The sequence below is a fragment of the Felis catus genome, chromosome A1 (genome assembly GCF_018350175.1).
Source record: "Felis catus isolate Fca126 chromosome A1, F.catus_Fca126_mat1.0, whole genome shotgun sequence".
Lineage (NCBI taxonomy): Eukaryota > Metazoa > Chordata > Mammalia > Carnivora > Felidae > Felis > Felis catus.
This window is the reverse complement of record NC_058368.1, coordinates 118,701,914-118,724,461: the sequence shown is the minus strand read 5'-3', so window position 1 is coordinate 118,724,461 and position 22,548 is coordinate 118,701,914. Positions and strand designations below refer to the sequence as shown.

At 42.1% G+C, this 22,548-nt stretch overlaps 1 protein-coding gene across 7 annotated transcripts in view; it reads right to left on the bottom strand.

Annotated features, from left to right (window-relative positions):
• The window catches only part of ARHGAP26 (Rho GTPase activating protein 26), a 427,680-nt gene that overhangs the window by 93,627 nt on the left and 311,505 nt on the right, over window positions 1–22,548 (bottom strand). For all 7 annotated transcript variants that reach the window (XM_011282717.4, XM_019833787.3, XM_011282723.4 and 4 more), the window contains exon 18: window positions 9,565–9,724. In XM_011282717.4, coding sequence (XP_011281019.1) covers window positions 9,565–9,724 — 160 coding nt within the window. The remainder of the gene's footprint in view (window positions 1–9,564; window positions 9,725–22,548) is intronic.

Below are 22,548 nucleotides of genomic sequence, written 5' to 3'. Positions count from 1 at the left end.
TTTACAAGGATTAGGAGCTTCCCTAAAATGTGTGGGGTACACTCTTTATTATGTGCTGTGATTTTTATGGGAGGAAAATTAGGTCATGATGAAGAGTTCCTGGTCTGTAACTGCAAAGTAGCTCTCAGACAATAAATCAATGACAGAGGCCTGGGGATTACAAAGCAAAACATAAGAGAATGAATGTTTTCCTGAGACACAAATTCATCAGTTCCAAGTATTAAAGGATCAACAAATCTGGGCTTGTTTAACGTGAGGACTGTCTGCTTTGGGAGTGGAAGGCTGGAACTACCAAGCAGGGCTCGCAGACTGCCCACTCCCTCTCATGGACAGACAGTGCAGCAAGGCCACTTAGGGCCCAAGAAGCCATAAACCCAGCGCCTTTCCATGGGAAAACCAGGCAAGTCGTAATAGGGCTCATTTATAGTAACAGTTAAGAAACCAAATTCATAGGCTACAGCTACAGAGAGGGTTTTTAAGGACAATTGGAAGTCCGATGTCCTATCGCTATCAGCATTTTGGCAGAGAGATCAACAATTTAGAAAGTAGTTTGGGAGTTTTATTAACAGTCCTTCAAGAAGAAACCAATTCCATTTAGTAACGGAGGGCATATGTAGATGGCACGGGTAATCCATGGGATGTTAGGGTTTTTACTATCTCAAAAAAGATTCTATTTCTTGTTCTTTTTGTCAACAGAGAGGAAGAGACGAAAACATAACAAAACTCTACCCTTATCTGAGCAACATTAAAGGAGCTACACATTCACACAATGATTGGTTTATCTGGGGCTTATTGGGAGGGAATATACATGCTTAGATCCACAACCTTATCACATGATTAAAGATTAACGTGCACACACTTGACACTCAAGAAAAGTAAAAAGGCCCGTGAAGGAAGCATTCCAGCCCAGCACACAAGTAAATCTAGCTTACTTTTAAACCTAACATGGATAGGACCAAAAAAAGTATATTCAGGAATGAATGGAAGGAAAGGTCACAAAAATTCCTGATGAACACATAAAAAAAGCCACGATCATAAGATACAAGATTAATTTCCCATTAATTCCCCTAATTCCCAGTCTCCATGATCATCATTAATGTTGCATATCAACAACAACTTGAAATATCAAGAAAATGAAATAAAACTACCAAATGCTTGTCAGTTGCCAAAAACAGCTCAAGCCAATTGTATTTTATTAACTGATGTACATTTTGTGTGCAAATCCCAACAGCAGTGCAATGGATTTCAATTCCACTGACATTTTGGTAAAAGCAGATCAAGGTAGTTTGGTGGGCCCAAATCAACTCAAATCAAGACAAATGCGTTGAAAGACACTACCATTCCAATGGGAATGCAAGATTGCTTAGGCCATGGTGTTTACCCTAGTGTTTAGTGGGGCCATCCATGGTTACCAGCTCTTCTCCTTGTCATGTAAGATTCAAAGTTAACATACTTTAAAAGGGGGCATCTTTGGGCATTTCTAAGAATTAACAATGTAAAGATCAACCCTCCTACCTCTTCCAAAGCAAACTGATGAACCGGGGAAAAGAATCATGATGATTTCTTTTATAAAAGATCGACAGGCATTAAAGGGGGCAATACTGATAAAAGCATGTGGTGCACGGGCACATATGCGCACATGCACATTCTTCTTCATGTGCAAAAACCCTTTTGAGTGTCACAGCCATAAGAAATATTGTGGACCATCACAGAACGAGTGGGTCCAATCCTACTATTATAGGTTGGAATTTAATAGGAAGATGTAACACACACACACACACACACACACACACACACACACACACACACGTTATTAACCAGAGATTTCATGTTTAACTAAAACTATATAAGAAGAAAGCAGTTTGTTTCCTTGATAGGATTGCTCTTCCCAAACACCTAAAATTTTAAAGTTGTTGGCAATGTAGTCTTCCAAAAAAAAAAAAAAATTTAAAGTAGCAAAATCCCTAGGCTTTGGGGCATTTTACAATGACAGCACTCACCATTTTGCTTTACTATCTTAACTAGCAGCATATAAATATTGGTACCTGCCACTATAACCCTACAAATTGGCCTGCTTGATGTTTTAAGGCTGAGAGTGATCAGCTGTGAGCTGGGCAAAGATTGCATCCATACAGAAATGGTCATTTTACATAACAGAGTGTTACCTTAAACCAAGTTTGCAGCAAGACTTAAAATCTTTCCCCTTTGAAATGTGACTACAGGTTTGTTTGTTTGTTTGTTTAAAAAAGGCAATCTCTTAAGTTTATTCTTCTTTAGATCTCACGAAGAACCAAATAAAATTAGGATCTTAGTGTACCTTGTGTTAAGTAAGGACTGTAAGTCAAAGTTTACACTCTGAAACTGTTTTTATATATAAAGCCACAAGTTTACAATAGTATGGTCAGCTCTATGATTTCACGATTTAACAAGTGATTTTGATATCAATAATCAAAGTGCAATTTGGTTCAGCTCCAAGGGAGGTCCTTCCAAAGCGCTGAGGTAATCATTTCACCCCTTTACCTGGAAACCTGACAGTTCTCATTTTTCAGGAGTAAACACAAACCCTTTCCTATAGCTTTCAAGACTCCAGACAATGGGTAAAACCAACAGTTTTTGGCAGCATCCCCCACCACTTGCTAACATATTACCCACCATTCTTTCTCAACCGTGTAAAGTTTAATACACATGAGTTAATTAATCCTGATTGACTGACGTTCCCCTGGAAGGCTGTTCCTCTTGTCTCAACTCTTTCTCTGCCTAGAAAACGTCTTTATCTGTCTGAGCCTGATACCAACAAAATTAAATGATTTCTCCTCAGTGATGCCATACATTTTACTCATCTTATTGGATGCCACTTAGCACACGGTATCATGCTTAGTTGTACCCTGATAAAATTGGAGCACCTTGGGAAAAATGTCCGATCTTACTCATTTGCAGCCAACAGTAGGTGCTCAGACAATGCAGTGCTCAGAGACAAACTAGAACAGATTTGAATAGCTTGGGTTGTGAAAGCATTTCAGCCCTAGCTCCTCTCCTAAAGGCTGTTTCTTAAACTTCTTGCACATCAGGTTTATAATTTGTAAATTAGAGGAAAAATATTGATCTTACAAAAATGAAATGATATGATGGATATAAAGCTGCTTGGCACATTATCTTGTAGACAAGAAGCTATAAGTAAAAGTTAACTATTGCTGGGGTGCCTGGGTGGCTCCGTCGGTTAAGCATTCAACTTCAGCTCAGGTCATGATCTCGGTTTGTAGGTTCGAGCCCCACGATGGGCCCTGTGCTGACAGCTCAGATCCTGGAGCCTACCTTGGATTCTTTGTCTCCCTCTCTCTCTGCCCTCCCCTGCTCACACTATCTCAAAAATAAATGAGCATTAAAAACTTTTTTAAAAAGGGTAACTATTGTGGCCAATATTACCTCTAGACTATGCACATTACAAAAATCCATTACCTACATACCTGTATGTATTACCAAACATGGAAAAAGGATGATCCCCATGAGTCCCCAAACATAATTGCTATCTTCTGGCTTTTTCCTCTCTGCCTCCACTTACTGTGGGATATTTATTTCCTACAACGGTTCCAAACAGTGCTCTCCTCGCTGGATCTGCAGGGGGAGGTGAAGGACAGAGTTTCTGGCCATATGCTTTAGCCATATGCTTAAGCCAGTTCAAACACAGGAGCCTTTTTCCTTCTCTTCAAAAAAGATGTTTCGTCAGGTAAAAGTGAATTTTCTGGCTAGCAAGCATTCCCCCTCCTCTCTCTTTTAAATGTCAATTTTGATGACAAAGAGGTTTTTCCAGTTTTAGACATTGATGAGTTAGTTCCCCACACTGAGGCTTTCAAAGGGTATTTGAGGACTAACTTGTCAGTATCACCAAATGTCCCCCGGTTCTGTAAAAATTGGCAATGCTGAGGAGAAGGAGAAGAGTGCTTCCTATAAGAAATACTGAGGAGCTGCCTGTGTTTAGGACAAGACTCTCACAGGAAAGCAATGCCTTCTCCAACAGAAACTACACGCAAACCTGCCAGGCATGTGAGGTGAGGTCTTATGACAGAACCCCTGCACAGACGGCGGCCCACAACTGCTCCTTCACCTCTATGAGCACAGTGCTTCTCCCAGCGGAGGTGGGTTCTATATCCCACCCTTTCAATCTGGCTGGCCTGGTGACCTGCTTTAACCAACAGAATGTGGCTGAAGCCACACTCTGTCTATTCCAGGCCTACGCCTTAGGAGGCCTTGTGGTTTCTCTGTTTGCCCCCCTGATAGTTTGCCCTAGACTACCAATTGATGAGGGATCACATGGAGACAGAGAGACAGAGGCCCCCAGGAAGAGGATCAAGGTATCCAAGTGACAACTAGTACCAAGGTTTCAGATGTGTGGACTAAGGCCCTCTTGGATCATCCAGCTGCAGTCAAAGCATTCCAGCAGATACCATATGGGACACACAGGAGCCCTCCTCAAATTTTCTGACCCACAGAATTGAGGGCAAAAAAAAAAAAAAAAATCCTTGCTATTTTAAGAAACTAGGTTTGGAGATGATTTTTATGCAGGAATAGATAATTGAAATAGGCATCTTAAGATTCTCCCCCCCCCACCCAAGGAAAGAAAAAAAAAAAAAGAGGTTAGAGTGGGAGAGAGCCAAAGCATAAGAGACTCTTAAAACCGAGAAGAAACTGAGGGTTGATGGGGGGTGGGAGGGATGGGGTGGGTGATGGGTATTGAGGAGGGCACCTTTTGGGATGAGCACTGGGTGTTGTATGGAAGCAAATTTGACAATAAATTTCATATATTGAAAAAAAAAGAAAGAAAAACAAAAGACTCTCCCCCCCAACCATGTGTGTGTGTGTGTGTGTGTGTGTGTGTGTGTGTGTGTGTGTGTATGTGTGTGTGTGTGTGTGTGTGTGTGTCCAATGGCTAGATGCCTAGGTTTCTACACCCTCTCTTGGTACCATCTTCTATTATTGGGTGCCTCCTAATTTTATTCCAAAGGACCAAGTAAATACATTCTACAAAATGTTTGTAACAATATGAGGGAGTATTATGCCAGTAATTGTGGGGGCCATATATTTAAGACCTGTATTCAGATTTGTTTCAAGCAAGAGGGCATATATTATTGCATGCTTCTTACTGGAGGACAGGATGGAAAGATGCTGTTGGAAAGCATTTCTTCATGTGGGGTTTCAGAATTTTGTCCTACTCATGATGCTAGTTAAAAAAGTAGTCACTCATTGACATTTGTGTATGTGCGCATGTTTCTAGAAAATTACAGTCAAGCCTAAGGGAATGCTCATTAAATATTAACTAAGATCTTAATAGCTTAAATTTTAAAGAACAAGTCTCTGACAATATTCATCTGAGGACACAAAAGTGCTCTGGATTTCATGACTGAAGTTCATCAAATTGGAGGAAATTAATCCAAAGCATCATCTCCAAAAAGCCAGGGGCCAAAGGATGGCCACGGATGCTTAGGATTCCTATTAGGTGGATCTAACAAGTGCTTATTTTATACCCAACCAGCCCTAAAGGTATATTTAAAAAGTAATCCAGCTGACTTACTCTAAGTTGTTTTTACCAAAAAGGCAAACCTAATGAATGAATATGAAGGACTTTCGCCCCAGAATTATGCACATATCCAGGTCTTGCAAACTTTGGCCCATCATGGACCCCCGAGGGGTCCTCTATCAAGGTGGTACGTTAGCTCCCTCACCACTGGAGACAGGCACTCTGGTGCAGCCTTCATCCCAGAAATGTTTTCATTCATAGTCCTTCATCACTGGCTCCCACAGGAACATAAAACCTCACTGTGATTCATCCCACTCTCTGGCATAGACTAATGAAAGAGAGCACATAAGGAAGCACTGTAATACTCTCTTAATGCTGTATGTACCTTAACAAATACCAGCAGAGAGAAACATAATTTATAATCCAACAAACCAGATGTGTATTTTCAACCAGTTCTTGCCCATATACTTACAGGCCTGACCATGCACTTCAAATTTCATTTCTATTTCTGTATTTTGTGCCCTAGGCAGGATGGCTCCTTGTTTACACAAGTTTCAATATTGTTTTAGCACTTTCTGGTCCTTTTCCATATCTTGTGACTTTTGAATATGCTTGCTGGCTTTGAAGGCCCAAAGATACCAAAAAGAGTTACAGTTCAAAAATCATTAGACACTGCCCTTTGGGGAGATGGAATATAATCAAACTGCTCATTCCTCACATATCTGTCTCAACATTTAATCGTTTATTCACAAAAAGATTAAGTTGTAAAAAATATTATTTTTGGGAGAGGGGAACATGTGACATTCAGAAGTAGACTTGAGCTCTATTTTCAGAGAACTCTGTTAAGACTGTTAAAAACAATAGTTTTCCATTAATGAGCCCTACTTCATGCCAGATTCTTGGCTAAGTCCTTTATGTATCATCTTGTTTAAGCCTCACTGAAGCAATCCAACTGAAGAAACATGGCAAACTGGCTAGCGGCTCATCAAACTTGCTTCCCCTTGCTCTGGGTACACAGTTCAGTCACTTTCCCAGCCTCCTTTGCAATTAGATGTCACCATGTGACTGACTTCTGGCCAATGGAATGTGGAAGAAAATAAGGAAAGCATCTTAGAGGCTTAGTTCATGCACTCTTAACCCAGGGTTCCATGCTTTCTCATTTTCCTCACCAACTGGTTGATTACAGAGATCTGCAGAGCAGAAAGCAGAGCTACTAGAAGGAAGGAACATGCGTTACTTAACTGCTACACAGGATGCCACTCTCAGAATACCTACAGTGAACCATTACGTGAGCAAGAGATAAACTTCTATTTCCTGATTCACTGATATTCGGGGGTTATTTGTTGCAGCGGATAAAGTGTACTGAAAGTACTTTCATGAGCATAGAGAGGTTAAGTAATCTACTCAATAAGTAGAAAGAGATGGCAGATTTGAATCCAAGTGTCTTATCTCTAGAAACCATTTTTTTAAATGTTTATTTATTTTTGAGAGAGAGACAGAGTGCAAGCATGGGCGGAGCAGAGAGAGAGGGAGACAGAATCCCAAGCAAGCTCCAGGCTCCAAGCAGTCAGCACAGAGCCAGACGCGGGATACGAGACCATAACCTGAGCCAAAGTCGAACGACCAACCAACTGAGCCACCCAGGTGCCCCTCTAGAAACCATTTTTAACTGTTATTCAATTATATTCCCTTTTCGCAAGTTCATTTTTATCATATATCACACAAACTTAACCTATACCTAATTAGACTATATATGAGAGAGGTGGCTGGATGATGGTCCAAAGTTGGCAACAAAGAAAACGTAATTTTTCAAATAAATAATATGATTTCCTATCTCTATTAACCATGTAAGAGAGAGGCCATGCTACTCAACACAACTTTGCAGGATATTTGTTACTTTTTGAAAGTTTATCCTCAGAGGTTCTTGGGTAGTTAATTTTAACTCTCTACAACAAATTACCTCAAAGACCTGGTGACTTAAAACATTTAGCACCTCTCTCAGTTTCTATGGGTCAGGAATTCAGGAGAGGCTTAGCTCAGTGGTCTTCTATGAGGTTGCACACAAGATGTCGGTGGGGGCTGCATCATCTGAAAGTGTGACATCCAAAGCAGCTCATTCACTTGGTGGCCAAATTGGTCTGCTTGTTGGCAGGAAGTCTCACTTTCTCCCCACAGGGTTGTGTGACTGCCCTCACAACATGGTGGCTTATTTTCCCCAAAGCGAGCAAGTCCACAAGCCAAGGGCAATGTTGCAAGGCCTTATTTGATCAGTGTCCAAAGTCATACTCCATTATTTTTGCAATAGCCAATTGATCACATTGGGATCAATACTGGGTTCCCCTATGCAGTGAAGGGACTACACAAGGCAGTGAATACCAGGAGGCAAGGGTCACTTGGAGCCATTAGGGAGGCCAGGTACCACAAGAGCCCATTCATTCATCCAACACAAATATACTGAGTGCCTATGAGGACCTGGGGACAAAGCAGTGGACAAAACCAAGTCCTTGCATGCATGAAGCATACATTATAGTGGAGGTCAGAAAGGCAAAATTTTAATGAGGAGGTAAACTATGTAGCATGCTAGGAAGAGGTAAGTGCTACAGAGAGAGAAAGCAGGAGTTGCGGGAAGGGGAATGCTGGAGTTGGGACTGTAGGCAATTCTAAACAGAGAGATCTAGGCAGGCCTCACTTAGAGGGCCTAAAAGAGGTAAGAAAGTATACCATGAAGTTACAGGGAGGAAGACTCGTCCAAGTACTGGGACAGCAACTGCAAAGGCCTTGAGGTGGGCATGTTTGCAACGAAAGGCAAGGCCGTCAAGATGGCCATAGGAATGAACTGAAGGAGAAGGCTGTAGATGAGATGAGGTAAGTAAAAGAGGCAAGAGCAGAGTCTGTGTGGGACCTTCTAGGCTCTTGTAAGGGCTCTGACTTTCACCAAGTGAAGTGGGAAGCCACTGGACAGTGCTTAGCAGACAACTGTTATGATCTGACTTAGCACTTAAAAAAAATCTCACTCTGGTGACTAATATCAAAATAGAGGGGCCAAGGGTGGGAGAAGAGAACAAATCAGGATGCTCTTGTAAATATTGAGACAAGAGATGATGACGGCTTATGTTAGAGTGTTATCAGGTGCAGACAAGTGGTGAGAAGTGGTCTGACTGTACATTTATTTTGCAGGTTATCTAGCACAATTAGATCACCATTCTAGGCAGAGTTTTCATTTAGGAGGGGCAGCATTTTTAAAATTATTTTTTATTATATCTCATCACTGTGGCTCTCAAATGGTATTCTAGGAGACCCTATGAATTCTGAGAAGCTTCTTAAGAATTTGCTAGTGGGAACTAAGATGGGGCAGATGTAATGAAGCTTCATGGCCCCACTCCAGTTCTGTAAGGATAGCTCTGTGTTGACATAGTTTATTATGTACGATGAGAGACATCTTTTTAAGAAAGACAAGAAACCCCAATGCCCCAAAAGAAAACAGACTCCCCCTCCAACACACACACACACACACACACACACACACACACACACACACTATGAAAAAATACACCATTTAGAAAACTGGAACGTAAACACAGTAGGAAAAACATCTGCACTACAAGATAAAAATAGTTTACTCTCCCTAGTATTAAAACCAACCAAGCAACAAACAAACCTGAAATTCATGAGAAGACAACCAAGTAAAAAATGGGTAAAGGGCATTTTGTAAATGAGGGTCAAAAGGGTACCTCTTCATTGGATTGTTGTGACCATACATTGACAACCCACATCAAGTGCTTAGCATAGCTCCTGGTACAGAAAAGGCTCAACCAGTGCTGCCCATCACAACTGCTACCATAACAACCACTGCTGTTGCCCTACTCTCCATCTGGCCAAAGCTGCCATGACAAGATGACCGTCACTAACACCACCACCATTATTAGCAGCTTCATCAGCATCATGGTGTAAAAGTCATTAGCAATGGGAACTTGCAACTACCTTGAATGCCATTTCCAACTCAAGTCCCCCCAAAGTAAATTCTTCACTCACAGTAACCAATGGTATATTACCTTTTCATGATTTTCTATGAGGATCTCAATGACAATGTTCTGAAACTTGATATCCATGATGGCTGCTACTGTTTCTTCCTGAGGACGCAGTAGGGTGGGTCCAAACACCACGCCGAGGTTTGCCACTGTCATCAGATTCTGCTTGTGGTTGTTAGCGACACTGGGAGGAAGGAAAAGAAAAGGCACAAATGAGATAAAGACTGTACAAATAGATAGTGACTTCCCGGTGCCTTCCCCTATCTTCAGACTCCTCATCTGGCCGGAGCCAGACCCTGGGACATCTTCAGATATCAAGTCCAAAGAGAGACTTCTCTACTTGTATTTTTGTCCCCCAGAGTTTTAGAAATCTTCAGTATTCAGGCTACTTTGCTCTTTTAGGATATGACATTCCTTTACACATTTCTGTTTTGCCTACACCAACCAACCAACCAACCAACCAACCAACCAACCAACCAACCAGAGCAGCTGCCCTCCAAAATGTGAAACTTTGCACATCTGAATCCCTGCTCTGCAAATCCAGGTAACTGCTAAACTTTCTTTCTTTTTTTTTTTTAATTTTTTTTCCCAACGTTTTTATTTATTTTGGGGACAGAGAGAGACAGAGCATGAACGGGGGAGGGGCAGAGAGAGAGGGAGACACAGAATCGGAAACAGGCTCCAGGCTCTGAGCCATCAGCCCACAGCCTGACGCGGGGCTTGAACTCATGGACCGCGAGATCGTGACCTGGCTGAAGTCGGATGCTTAACCGACTGCGCCACCCAGGCGCCCCACTGCTAAACTTTCTTAATTATGACTTTTATACTTCGCTGCTGCTTAAACTCCTGTGGTGATCATTAGCATTTTCTCTAGTGCAAATATAAAAACTCTTGATGGCTTTCATACATTTGCAAACAAGGCACAAGAGAAACCTAATTTTATTTTATTTATTTTTAATGTTTATTTTTGAGAGGGAGAGAGAGACAGAGTACTAGTTGGGGAGGTGGCAGAGAGAAGAGAGACAGAGACAAAGACACAAGAGAGACAGAAGGCTTTGCAGGCTCCAGGCTCTGAGCTGTCAGCACAGAGCCCAATGTGGGGCTTGAACTCATGAACTGCAAGATCATGACCTGAGCAGAAGTCAGATGCTCAACCGACTGAGCCACCCAAGTGCCCCCAAACAGACTTAATTTTAAACAATGGATAGATCTTACGAAGTCCAGCACTTTAGGCTCAAAGTATTAAACTCCATCACATAAAACATGTGGCTTTCATTAAGCAAAACATGTAGCACAAACAGAAATAAAAATGCACCACTGTGTATATCCATGTATATGGCTGTGTTTATATTGTCACTTATACTCAAAGTCTAAGAACACACAGGGTCAGCAGTAGCTGGGTCTGAGTAATCTGCTAAATACATATACTTAGTTTTGGATAAGTACTACTCAAAACATGTATCTGATCTTCATACCCCAGCCACCATGACCTAGCCATAAAACTTAATTGTTCATTTGCTGGCCTTGCGTATAAAAATATGCAAATGATCTACAGGCAACAAATAAGTTAAAAGTTAGGCTCAATTTAGTACTGTTAAGAAAATATTAGGGGCTTCGCTAAATCACCTGTTAGAAAAAGGAAACTATTCATTACTAGCAACTAGAGAGAAATTGGTCACAGATAGTAGTTTGCACAGACATACCTCCCTAGCATTTAGTGCTATTTATACAGAGTATTTTTCACACAATTCTATAAATGCCTGCACTGTTTCTCTTGAATACTTCTATTTGGTAGGAGAAGAAGAGGTTCTACTGCCTTCAGTGCTGGTTGTGAAACTGAGCCTTCACTGAAATTACTACGTCAACCAATTTTATCAGCAGATGTGTACTTTTCTATAATTTTCCAGGGCTAAAAGTCTAATTTCATAAAAACTTTCTCTGCTGAAAGGGGCAGGAAGGGTTGTTAGGTCAGTGAAACTTGTAACCGTGGAATGGTCCAGATACGAAGAGAATTTGCTTGCTGACTGTTAAGCAAGGGCAGTGGCCACTGGTATCTTGGCCTGTTTCTGGTCCACATAAAAATAGTCTGCATTTTTTGAGTTGTAGTGTTGTGTCTCCATTTTACTTACACACTTCCCAGGTACACATCATGTTTCTGAAAGCATTAATGCTCAGGGTCAAGTTCTTACCTGGCAAGGGCAAAGATTCCGGTTCTGTGCCTCAATCAAAAAGCATGCATATCTACAAGCTGCTTGTAACATCACTTCTTTCAACATGGGCTCTTGGGTGCAGGGAGTGAATTCCATGCCCTTATTCTTCCCCCTCCCAAATGAACAAAGCCATTAGACTTACCCCTCCTGCCACAAAAGTCCCTTGTGCAAATGAGTCAACAAGCTATTTATGTATCAAAGTACTTTTAAATTGTAGACCAATATAAAAACATACGGTTTGGATGATGATTTTTTTTTTTTTTTTAACCACCGTGCTTCTCAGCACTACCTCTGACTAAAGCAACAGCCTCCTAGCCAGGATCCCTGACTAGCATTTCCACAGTCAGGTTTATTCTGACTGCTACCACCAGTTACTGTCTATAACTCAACCCTGATCAAGTCATTCCTCTGCTGACAACTACAGTGGCTCCACACCTCACTGGGAAAGAACACAGTGAACCAGTGTGCATAAAGTGTTTAGTTAGCACTTTTGCCCTTGTTCTGATAATAATGATTATAAGCCCTCGATGGGCTCCAATGTCTTTAATGTAAAGGCCAGACTCTAGTGAAGTAACACACCTTTCCCCAACTCACCTCTAAGCCCTTCTCTGCCGCCTGCTTGCTCTGGGTCAGCGGACAAGTGACTCAATGTCTAAGCTTTGGGCTCATCTTTGAAGATTGGGGAGGGAGAGGTAAACAATACAACTACTTCATGAGGTGGCTGTAGAAATTAAATATGGTAACATGTGGGAAACGTAGTGATTATTATTATAGTAATTCACTATCCATCCTCTTCCCACTTTCATACCTATCTGCCTTTGTCACTCTTCTGCCTAGAATGTTCTCTTGCACTTCACAAATGCTCCCCCTTCCTTTCTGCAGTCTCTGTCCGGTCTTCCCCCAATCCTCCTCCTCCTCTCAACCAAGGCAGAAGTATTATCTTTATTACAAGTTATTAATGTCTCTACTGCTGCCTTAGGATCAAGACTGTGCACTTACTTTACTTGGTAACGCTAGCACTGAGCACAGTACCCAGGAGAAGCCCAACGAACGTTCATGAGATGTTAAATGGGGTGTTTCTGGGTACACATAAAACAACTGTTCTCTGGGGCACCTGGGTGGCGCAGTCGGTTAAACATCCGACTTCAGCCAGGTCACGATCTCGCGGTCCGTGAGTTCGAGCCCCGCGTCAGGCTCTGGGCTGATGGCTCGGAGCCTGGAGCCTGTTTCCGATTCTGTGTCTCCCTCTCTCTCTGCCCCTCCCCCGTTCATACTCTGTCTCTCTCTGTCCCCAAAATAAATAAACGTTGAAAAAAAAAAATTAAAAAAAAAAAAACAAAAAAAAAAAACAAAAAAAAACACAACTGTTCCCAATCCAGCTACTTACTCAGAAAACCTCCAACTATTACTGATGACTTTTTAGGGGGACTATATCTCAACTAACCCAACCTCACTTTCCAAAGTCTGGAGCTGTGTTCCATTTCTTAGGTTTAATTAACGAATAACAATTACTCTAATTTGCAGGCCCCAATGCCCAAAGGCATTAGGAAGAAAGGTACAGTAACTCTAGATAAGCAACTCTGAATATAAATAGGCTTGAGGCTACCCAACATAATTCATTTCCTTTTTAGTGATCCATTTTATTTTAAAACTTGAACAACACATTGATCTATGGCTTATAAAACTTTTTTTGGGGGGGAAGCTGCAACCTTCATGACTAACTACCATTATCTTTTGGCATACTGAAGTAATAAATTTATCTGTCACTTGATTATTACTGTTCACAAGTTGGTATGGCTATGTTCATTACACTAGAATGAATAATTAATGGCTTGAGATCTCTATGTATCCTGGGGAGAAAGGCCTAGACCTCAGCCTCTGCTGGCACCAGCCATCCATTATAGCTTGACAAATTTACAGATGTGTGGGAGGCAGGCTGGCAGACCACTGGGAAGCCTGGCCCAGCAGAGGCCATGGGACTCATTCATTAGTGAGGTCTATAAAACACTGAGAGCTGCTTTCTGGGTTGGTAATTGGGCTGCTTGACCTCTTCCTCACACAGTCCAGAGCGTCATGTTGGGTCTTGACTTAAAACCCATATATAAAAGTTTCTTGTGCATTGCACATTCCACTGCAGGAGTTTGTGCCTTTCAGATCCTTAGGTCTACGTGGACATTTCTGTGGTGCCTTCCCCAGGAATTGGCAGTTCTATAGGCTTCCTTTAAATGTCGCAGAAAAACAGTTCCACATGTGATTTTAACCTGAGCAAGACCCAGGTCCTTTTGTGACCATGGAGTTTGCTGTTATTAGCTGAAAAGCAGTAAGTCTCTTGAAGAACATGCCTTTAGGGCAGTTGTTGAGGGGCTGGAACCCCATGTTCCCAGCACTTCCCTCATGAATTGCAATTAAGGAGAAAAGAGCATGCTTCAAGGAAAATGGCCTTGGCAGAGGGGCCTCCTGCCACCTTTGTCTAAGGGGAAATGGGTGGGGACTCTGGATTGGTCTGATGCTCTTTGAGATGCAGAAGGAGGTAAATCATTTCCAGATGAGGATGGTGGTGGGGGAGTGTTATGAGGGGAGGAGACAGAAGTCAATCCCTTTGGGGCTTGTAATGCAGTGCCCCCCATGCTGTCATAGGGATCACATCTGTTTCCTGTGGTTTAAATGAGAAGCATGACTCTGGAAGTGCTAAGCAGTGCTTTAAGTCACAGACTGGTCCTGATGTATTCCAAGAAAGCATAAGCCTAGGGCTGCATTTGCAAATAGCTTCCATCTTGGGGCCTGGAATGCTGTGTCAAGGAGTGTCAAGCCTAAGCCCTGGCTCCACCGGACACGGTGTGGTGACAGGTTAGCACTATGTGCCATGGACTGGATGGGTGGTGTAAAAGCACAGCAACACCTACCCACCGTGCTTTGGTTCAGCTTCCAGTGTTAAATAATGATGATAATTTACACTTGTAGCACGTTTTAGAGTTTCTAAGGAGTTCTGCAACTATTCCTTATGTTTATTCAACCTTCCTCGTATCTGAAGAACACAGGAGCTCTCAAACTTTCGGACAATGTCCCATGATAGGGAAAACATTTTCTTACTTAACCTTTCATTAGTACATGCATACATATACACATAAAAGCAAGACACACACACACAAACCAGAAACAAAAAGTTGGGGAATAGTAAGGCTGATGAATGTTGATATTTTCTCTTCTATCCTTTTTTTTCCTTAACTTACTATTAAAAAAAAAAATGAAAGCAATTTCTCATCCCCCTAATGGACCATGACTTACAATTTGAGAAGTGCTACTCTAGGGGTAGAGAAGACAAATATTATCTCAAGTTTACAAATATGGAAAAAAGGTAAAGGAGACACTAAAGCACAGTGCTTGGAATCAGATAGATACTCCCAGCTGGATGACAGCAGGAAGGTCACATGGCATCTCTAAGCTATGTTTTCACCTGTAAAACAGAAGAAGTAATACCTACCTCATTAAGTTTTAAAGCTAAGTAAGATTAGGTGAATAAATCTCTTGGCCTGCAATAATGGCTTAATAAATGACGGCTGCTATTGTTTATGGTGGTGGTCAAGGTAGTGGTGATGATAGAAGTAGCAGCACCTGCCATTTTAAAGCCACATTGGGGATACCTGGGTGGCTCAGTCAGTTAAGCATACATCTCACTCCAGCTCAGGTCATGTTCTCACAGTTCGTGGGTTTGAGCCCTGTGTCAGGCTCTGTGCTGACAGCTCAGAGCCTGGAGCCTGCTTTGGATTCTGTCTCCCTCTCTCTCTGCCCCTCCCCTGCTTGCACTTGGTCTCAAAAAATAAACAAACATTAAAAAAAAATTTTTTTTAAAGCCATATCGGGAGTGCCTGGGTGGCTCAGTCGGTTGGGCGTCCGACTTCAGCTCAGGTCATGATCTTGTGGTTCGTGGGTTTGAGCCCCACTTTGGGCTCTGTGCTGACAGCTCAGAGCCTGGAGCCTGCTTCAGATTCTGTGTCTCCCTCTCTCTCTGCCCCTCCCCCACTTGCACTCTGTGTCTCTCTCTCACAAACATAAACATTAAATAAATAAATAAATAAATAAATAAATAAATAAATAAATAAATTCACATTGTTTGATGGTGTCACTTGGTATTCTGTGCAGGAACCTCTAGTGGCCTGCTTCTGTTTGGGGCAAAGAGCCCTGACTCCTGCATCTGTATTTTCAGGACTTCTATTACCCTACCTATTTGTATTTCTTATTCTTTTTTTCCCTTTCTAAAAATTATGAAATACTTCAAATCTATAGAAAAGCTCAAAACATAAAATGACTTGTATTCCATCACTTCCCTCCAAGTACCTCTGGCACAACACACTGGGAGCCTCACAGCCAAGAGCAAGCCCATCAAACTCACTCGGTCTTCAGGAGCACACTCTGCCCCTGGCCTGCCTAGCAAATCCTTGCCATCCAAAGCTCACCTCCCTGCAAAGCCTGGCTGCAGACATTCCCCTGTCCAGAGGTCTTAACTGCTAAATGGTTATGTTCATGGTAAATTCATGGGACATTTCTACTCCGACTGTTCCCCCTCTAATGAGCAACTCCAGACTGGGGACCGGATCACGATTTGAAGGGCACCTCCTGTAGCATCCTCCGGGGCAGATAGCAGAATGTAGGCCCCAGGTTACCAATTCCGAAAGTGGCTGAGTGGGCAGGCACCTAAGCTATAGTCAGTAGCACTTTTCTCTCTACCACCATCCAGGGACAGAGAAGCTCAAAGATCTGGGGCTAAGGAGGATGAGGTGGATGTGAAGTTCTTGGAACTGTACTTTTTTTGTGGTCGACAAGGCCAAGTTTAACGTTCATGGTTGTTCACGTGGCTCCTTTCAACAATTTCAAATTTACCCTTAGTATATAATGGGGAGTGGTGGGGGAATCCCCACCCCCCAGTGGCTACACGTTTTCTAGTAAGTCAGTATGTGCGTGTTGCCTGAATACCACCACGACTTGTTAACACTGGACCCATCTGGATCGTGCTGGGGAGGCTTGTGCCAAGGAAACCCATTAGAGCCATAAATATAACTTTGCTGGGCTGTCCCAATGGCTGGCACTAGAATGAGAGTTTAAAATAAATAGTTCTGTGTACTGACTTGGGTCATGCTCACCAGCCATATTCAACATCTTTCTGGGAATGGTGGTCCAGTGAGAAGTCACATTTAAAGCTTTGAATAATTGAGTGTTTACGGTGGGTAATGATACACAGTGTGATCTTCAAGAAGACCCTTTAAGGCATGTAGGTGAGGCTACCCCTAACATTTTACAGAGGATGAAACTGAGGCACTGACAGGTTTAGTAATTTGCCTGAGGTCACAAGGCCAACCAAAGGCAGAGCCAGGAGAGGAAACCCACACTCTTTACCCTATTTTAGTATATGTGCTGTCGAAGCGAACAGCCATACTCTCTACCCTAGCACTTTGATGTTCCCACACCACTCAGGGTCAGTTCAGCCTAGGCTACAAGAGGCACAACTATTCCTCGGAAAACCCAACCAAAAATGAATACACAGAGCAGTTACGTGCTTGAACCTGTGCCGAATGAAGTGGTGGACAGAACAGAAAAATAAATAGTGCTCCTTCATTCACCACCCAAATCACTAAATTAGAAAAAAGGGAGAAACCGAGAAATCAGAACAAGGTTCATGCCTTTTCAGAGTGATACGAAATTAACCACTGTTTCTTCTCCCTTCCTGCAGTAAAACTGGCTGCATGTTTGACACTATCATGGAAATGAGGGAAGAACCCCTCAAATCTGAGAGCATTCCATTTGTAGTTGGCTGGCACGTCTAAGAGCTGCTTCCTAATGATTAAAGAGTAAACGCTTTAGGACTGAGAAAATTGAAAGAAACTGAAAAGGATAAAATCAAAGGAAGAAACTGAAAGAAAAACCAGAGGGGCTGAAAGGATTGTTTCTCGCCGCCCCCCGCCCCCCCCCCCCCCGCCAAAAAATGACAATTATGGCCATACATCCATCAGTCCAGGCTACACTGCTTTCATCCAGCGATCTCAAAGCTCTGTGAATAACTGCCAATGTCTTCTCCACTTCTGGTGACATATATAAACTGTGCTTCAGATGGGTGAATGTCACCGCTAAGGTGTTAAGTACCACCCAATTGTATGCATGTCAACTCTAACACTCACTTGGTGCCAAAAATTCCACAGACAAAAGGAAAAGAGTGTGCAACCAGCTCTATTTCCACTCTGATCCCTTCCAATGCAACATCACTAACTGTTTAAAAACTGCCAAGGGCTTTGGCTAATTTTAATTTTAAGATGAAAACCCTTGGCATGGCCTACAAGATCCTATAGGGTCCAGCTCACCTCTTCCAGGCCCTTCATTATGCTGATCCCCTTACCAGGGAAGCTCTGCAGCTCCTCTTGATCTGTCCTTTTCCTACTTACTACTTGCACTTTCTCAGAAAGGTCTTTCTGGACACTCTGTACCAGGCCAGGTATCTTGTTACAATGCTATTTCCTCATTTCTCTTTCCTGGCACTTACTGAATTATGTCACCATTCATGGAATTGCCATCGTCTCCCCCACTTATTCCAAGAGAACAGAGATGGTACTAATCTCCCTCAATGCCACATCCCCAGGGCCTAGGATAGAGCTTGTTCCTATCAGGTATTAAGGGGGGAAAAAGGGCACGTGCATGCTTTGCGAGGCTAGCTTCATCTAAGGGTATCAAGGCTCAGCTGCACTAAATGTCTGGCTTAAACCTCCATGTAACCTACCGGTGCCTCAGAGTCTTTGCCAAGCTGGGGATAGCTGTTGGGGGAGTAGCCAGCACACCTCACCCTGACACTGAAGGCACGTAACAAACCACGTGGCTCTCCCTGGCCACATCGCTAATCTGCAAGGTGCAATGTCCACAACATATTCACAGGGTATCATTATCATTATTACATGCATTACCTAATGTGCATTATGCAATATACCATAAGCTCACAATATTATACCAATCTCCTTCTAATGTTCTCATTAAATATGTCTTATTAAAGACATATCATCAATTTCTTTTTCTCATCCCTTTCTGAAAACCCCTTGTACTTCCTGCCTATCTTAGATTATATTAAAACTGTCAACAGTAAGAGCAACTCAGCATTTAACCTCAGTCAGGAATTAAGTACTCCATCGATGATCTCATTTGATGTTTACAATAATTCTACAAGGTAACTTCTACTACTGTCCTGCATGAAGTAGTTAATGTTCAGAAAACTCAAATTTTGTCCAGGGTCCTGTATCAAATAAGCAGTAGAGATGGAACTTGAAGGCAGGCAATCTACAGTATGATTCCAGAGCTACTGCTCTTAAATGCCCTGGTACAACGCAGTGTGTGTGTGTGTGTGTGTGTGTGTGTGTGTGTGTGTGTGTTGTATGTGCAGACATGTATGAGATAGATTATACACAGTATATAGGCTGCCATTTTGTTCCACATGCCATTCTTCTAAAAAGCTTAACCTAAAGACATCATGGGTAAAAGAAGAACCTGATTATTTTTAAAAGGATGTTTTGAAAGCAAACAAGAATATTACCTTCAAGTCTGCCCATCAACAGCATTAATCCCTAATTTTTTCCAATGGTAGCAAACTAATCTGGGTCATGGGAATTACTGGCCTCCTCCAGAATAGGCTGGCTTTCATTAAGAATAAGAACTGTACTTTTTTGCTAAGCTGCCTCATTTTCTGAAATTAGTCACAGTCGTTTAAACACTAACAACAGGCCAACCTGAGTTCCATTTGCCCTACACTCTTTCAGCTACTTGGTATCTGAATAGTCTTATGCACAAAGAAGGCACATGACCTCAATCTAGGGGTTGACTGATGAGTTTTCCCTTCTCTGCTCATGGCTTCTCTGTTCAGGTCCTAGCCTGTAGCTATATTCTATGACCCAGTCCACGGGCCTGGATGGAGAAAAATAGCACTCACATACAAAAAAAAAAAAAAAAAAAAAAAAAACCTACGAAGAAGCTGGCCCATAGAACATTTCTTCCTGGAAAATTACTTAACTATTTCAAATTGTAGAACAATTTGAAACATTCTTCAGTCCAATGGAATTATCATTTTCGAAGCATTTTACAGTTTCTAAAGTCCTTTCACATTATCACTGATTTATTTATTTTGAAGCTTATGTTCTCCCATCTAGAGAGAGATGCCACAGCATAAATGGAGGAGGTTTAAAAGTTGCCTATAGGCATGACATGCCAACCTGACGGTACCAAGTGCTGTAAATACCTAAGTTCCTGTTGGTGGCAACACTTCCTTCAGTGGCTCAGCCTATCATCTTTAGGCCAGCACTGTCCAAAAAGGCAGGTCATGGGCTTGCAAGTTGCCTTAGGACTTCCTATCCAAGGAAGGAGGTACAAGGTGACCCAGAACAGAGGCCAATAGTGCATCGTGTATTTTTCAACAATCAAGTATTTTCGAGGGCTTATTATGTGCCAAGGACTGCTTTGAGAGCTGGGGATAGAGCAGTGAACAAAATAGACACTCCCCAAAACTCCCTGCTCTATGAAGCTTATATTATTTTGGGGGTAGGACAGACAATAAGCAAATAAAATACACAGCAGAAAGGCAGGAATGAGGGCCTATTAGCAATTTTAGACAGGGTGGTCAGGGAAGGTGTCAGTGACAAAGACGAATGTACAAATAACCTGAAGGAGGGAAGAAAGCAAGCTGTGCAAATCTCGCAAATCTCTGGGGAAAAAGCTACAGGGAGCAGACACTAGACACAGATGCCTCAGGCAGGAACACATGTGGCATGTTGGCACTGCCTAAGGAAAGCCAATGTGCCTGTCACTGAGTGAGAACAGGGGAAAGCACTAGGGAAAGCCAGACAGGTAATGGACCCGGGGGCAGCCAATCCTGTAGGACTTTGCAGGCCACTTTAAGAGCTTTGTTCTCTACTCAGTGACATGAAAAGCAATGAGAGAATTCTGATCAGAGGGAGAGCGTAATATTTGTCACTTCTCTCTGTAGACTCAGAAAGGTCTCAGCTACTAAGACTTACATGCTCAAAGGCCCTGGGATGTAAGAGACAGAAGAACTTCGCAAACCAGCATAAAATCTCTTCAGAGAATCCAAGACATGTAAAAACTAGAATACAGTACTTCTATTGATTTGAGTAACTAAAACCTATCAGGCAGTGTGCATTTGCAGCTACGTCTGTGTTAACGTGGAAGGTCTATGAAGCTGGTCCACATTTTTCCCTTAGTCACTGTGCTGACTTCCACTAGGAACTTGGCAGCAGAACAGAATGTTGAGGCCAACATGATTTAAAGGCCTAGAGTCATAGCCTCAAGGTGCTAGTTACCTGCTACCCGGCTAACAGTCACCCACAAACAGCACCGATATTGAACATGTTGTGTAAATATTCATAAAGCCCACTGAATTTAACCATCTTTACAATCTTTAAGTAAAATAAATAGTAGTCTTCTGAAGCCAGATCCCTCTTACTAGTCCCATTCTACAGGTCAAAGAACAGGGACAAAAGAAGCTACAGCAAAGGCTAAGGGTGGCTCAGCTCCAACCGTAACAGTAGCTGTGACACTAAGCAGTCAGAGCTTCTCACGTCCCATGAAATGCAAGCCTCATTTTCGGGGAAAGGACCATAATCCTTCCTGGAGGGCAAGTCAAGATTCCAAATCCACAGATGGGGCTATGGGAGAGTTGCGGAGTAAGAGATTGACAGATTGTTAGAAAGGAAAAACAAACAAACAAACAAACAAAAACACAAAAAACACTCAGGCACAGTCATACATATGCCCTGGGTAATCTGTCTCCTTTCATGGAGATATTTTAAATCAAGGAAATAACCCATCTGGTTTATTTTTGAAAAGGAGGGTACTTTTACCCCAAAAAGAAAACAGACAGAAAATTGCATTCCTTGGAGCTCCTGGGTGGCTCAGTCGGTTAAGCATCTGACTTTGGCTCAGGTCATAATCTTGTGGTTCACGACTTCAAGCCCTTCATGGGGGTCTGTGCTAACAGCTCAGAGCCTGGAGCCTGCTTTCGATTCTGTGTCTTCTCTCTCTGCCACTCCCCCACTAGTTCTCTCTCTCTGTCTCTCTCTCTCTCTCTCTCTCTCTCTCTCTCTCTCTCTCAATAATAAATATTTTTTAAAAAATTTTAAAAAGAAAAAAAAAGAAAATTGCTTTCTTTAGCAGGAGTCTGAAACAAATTCAGGCTGAGGTTGAAAAAGGTAGCTTTCTTTCAAGGGCCAAGGTACCAAAATGACTAAAATTTAAAGCTGACATGCTATCACAGAACTTTTGAATTACATGTGGATATTCAACTAAGAAAAAAATTATTTCAAGGTGCCCTGAAGAGTTCATGGCTCTTTATGTACAGGAACTGACAAGTCATGGGAAAGTTCTGGAAATCAATTAGTACTAACAGTGAAAGAAGAAGTCCCAGATCTCTAACACCAAATGAAGAGTCATTTGAAGAGAACATCGACATTCTCTGTGTTCAAATGTCTGATGCTAAAGAACAGAATTGTTTAAAAGACAACATCCTTTTTATAGACCCTAAAAGCTAGAAAACAAAATCTGAGTGGATTACCCCTTCTTACGCCTCCCCACTCCTGAAGCTTGGTGCCAACCTATCCTAGCTCCTTGTTACACTAAACTGTTATGTCCAAAATTTCCGTATGAGCTCAAGCCTAAGTGGAAATGTAGCTCATCTTACTTATTTATACGTATAAAATAATTGTGTTTATACATAGTGGTACATGTTAGAATAAGACTGAATACACAGACCCTTCTGTTA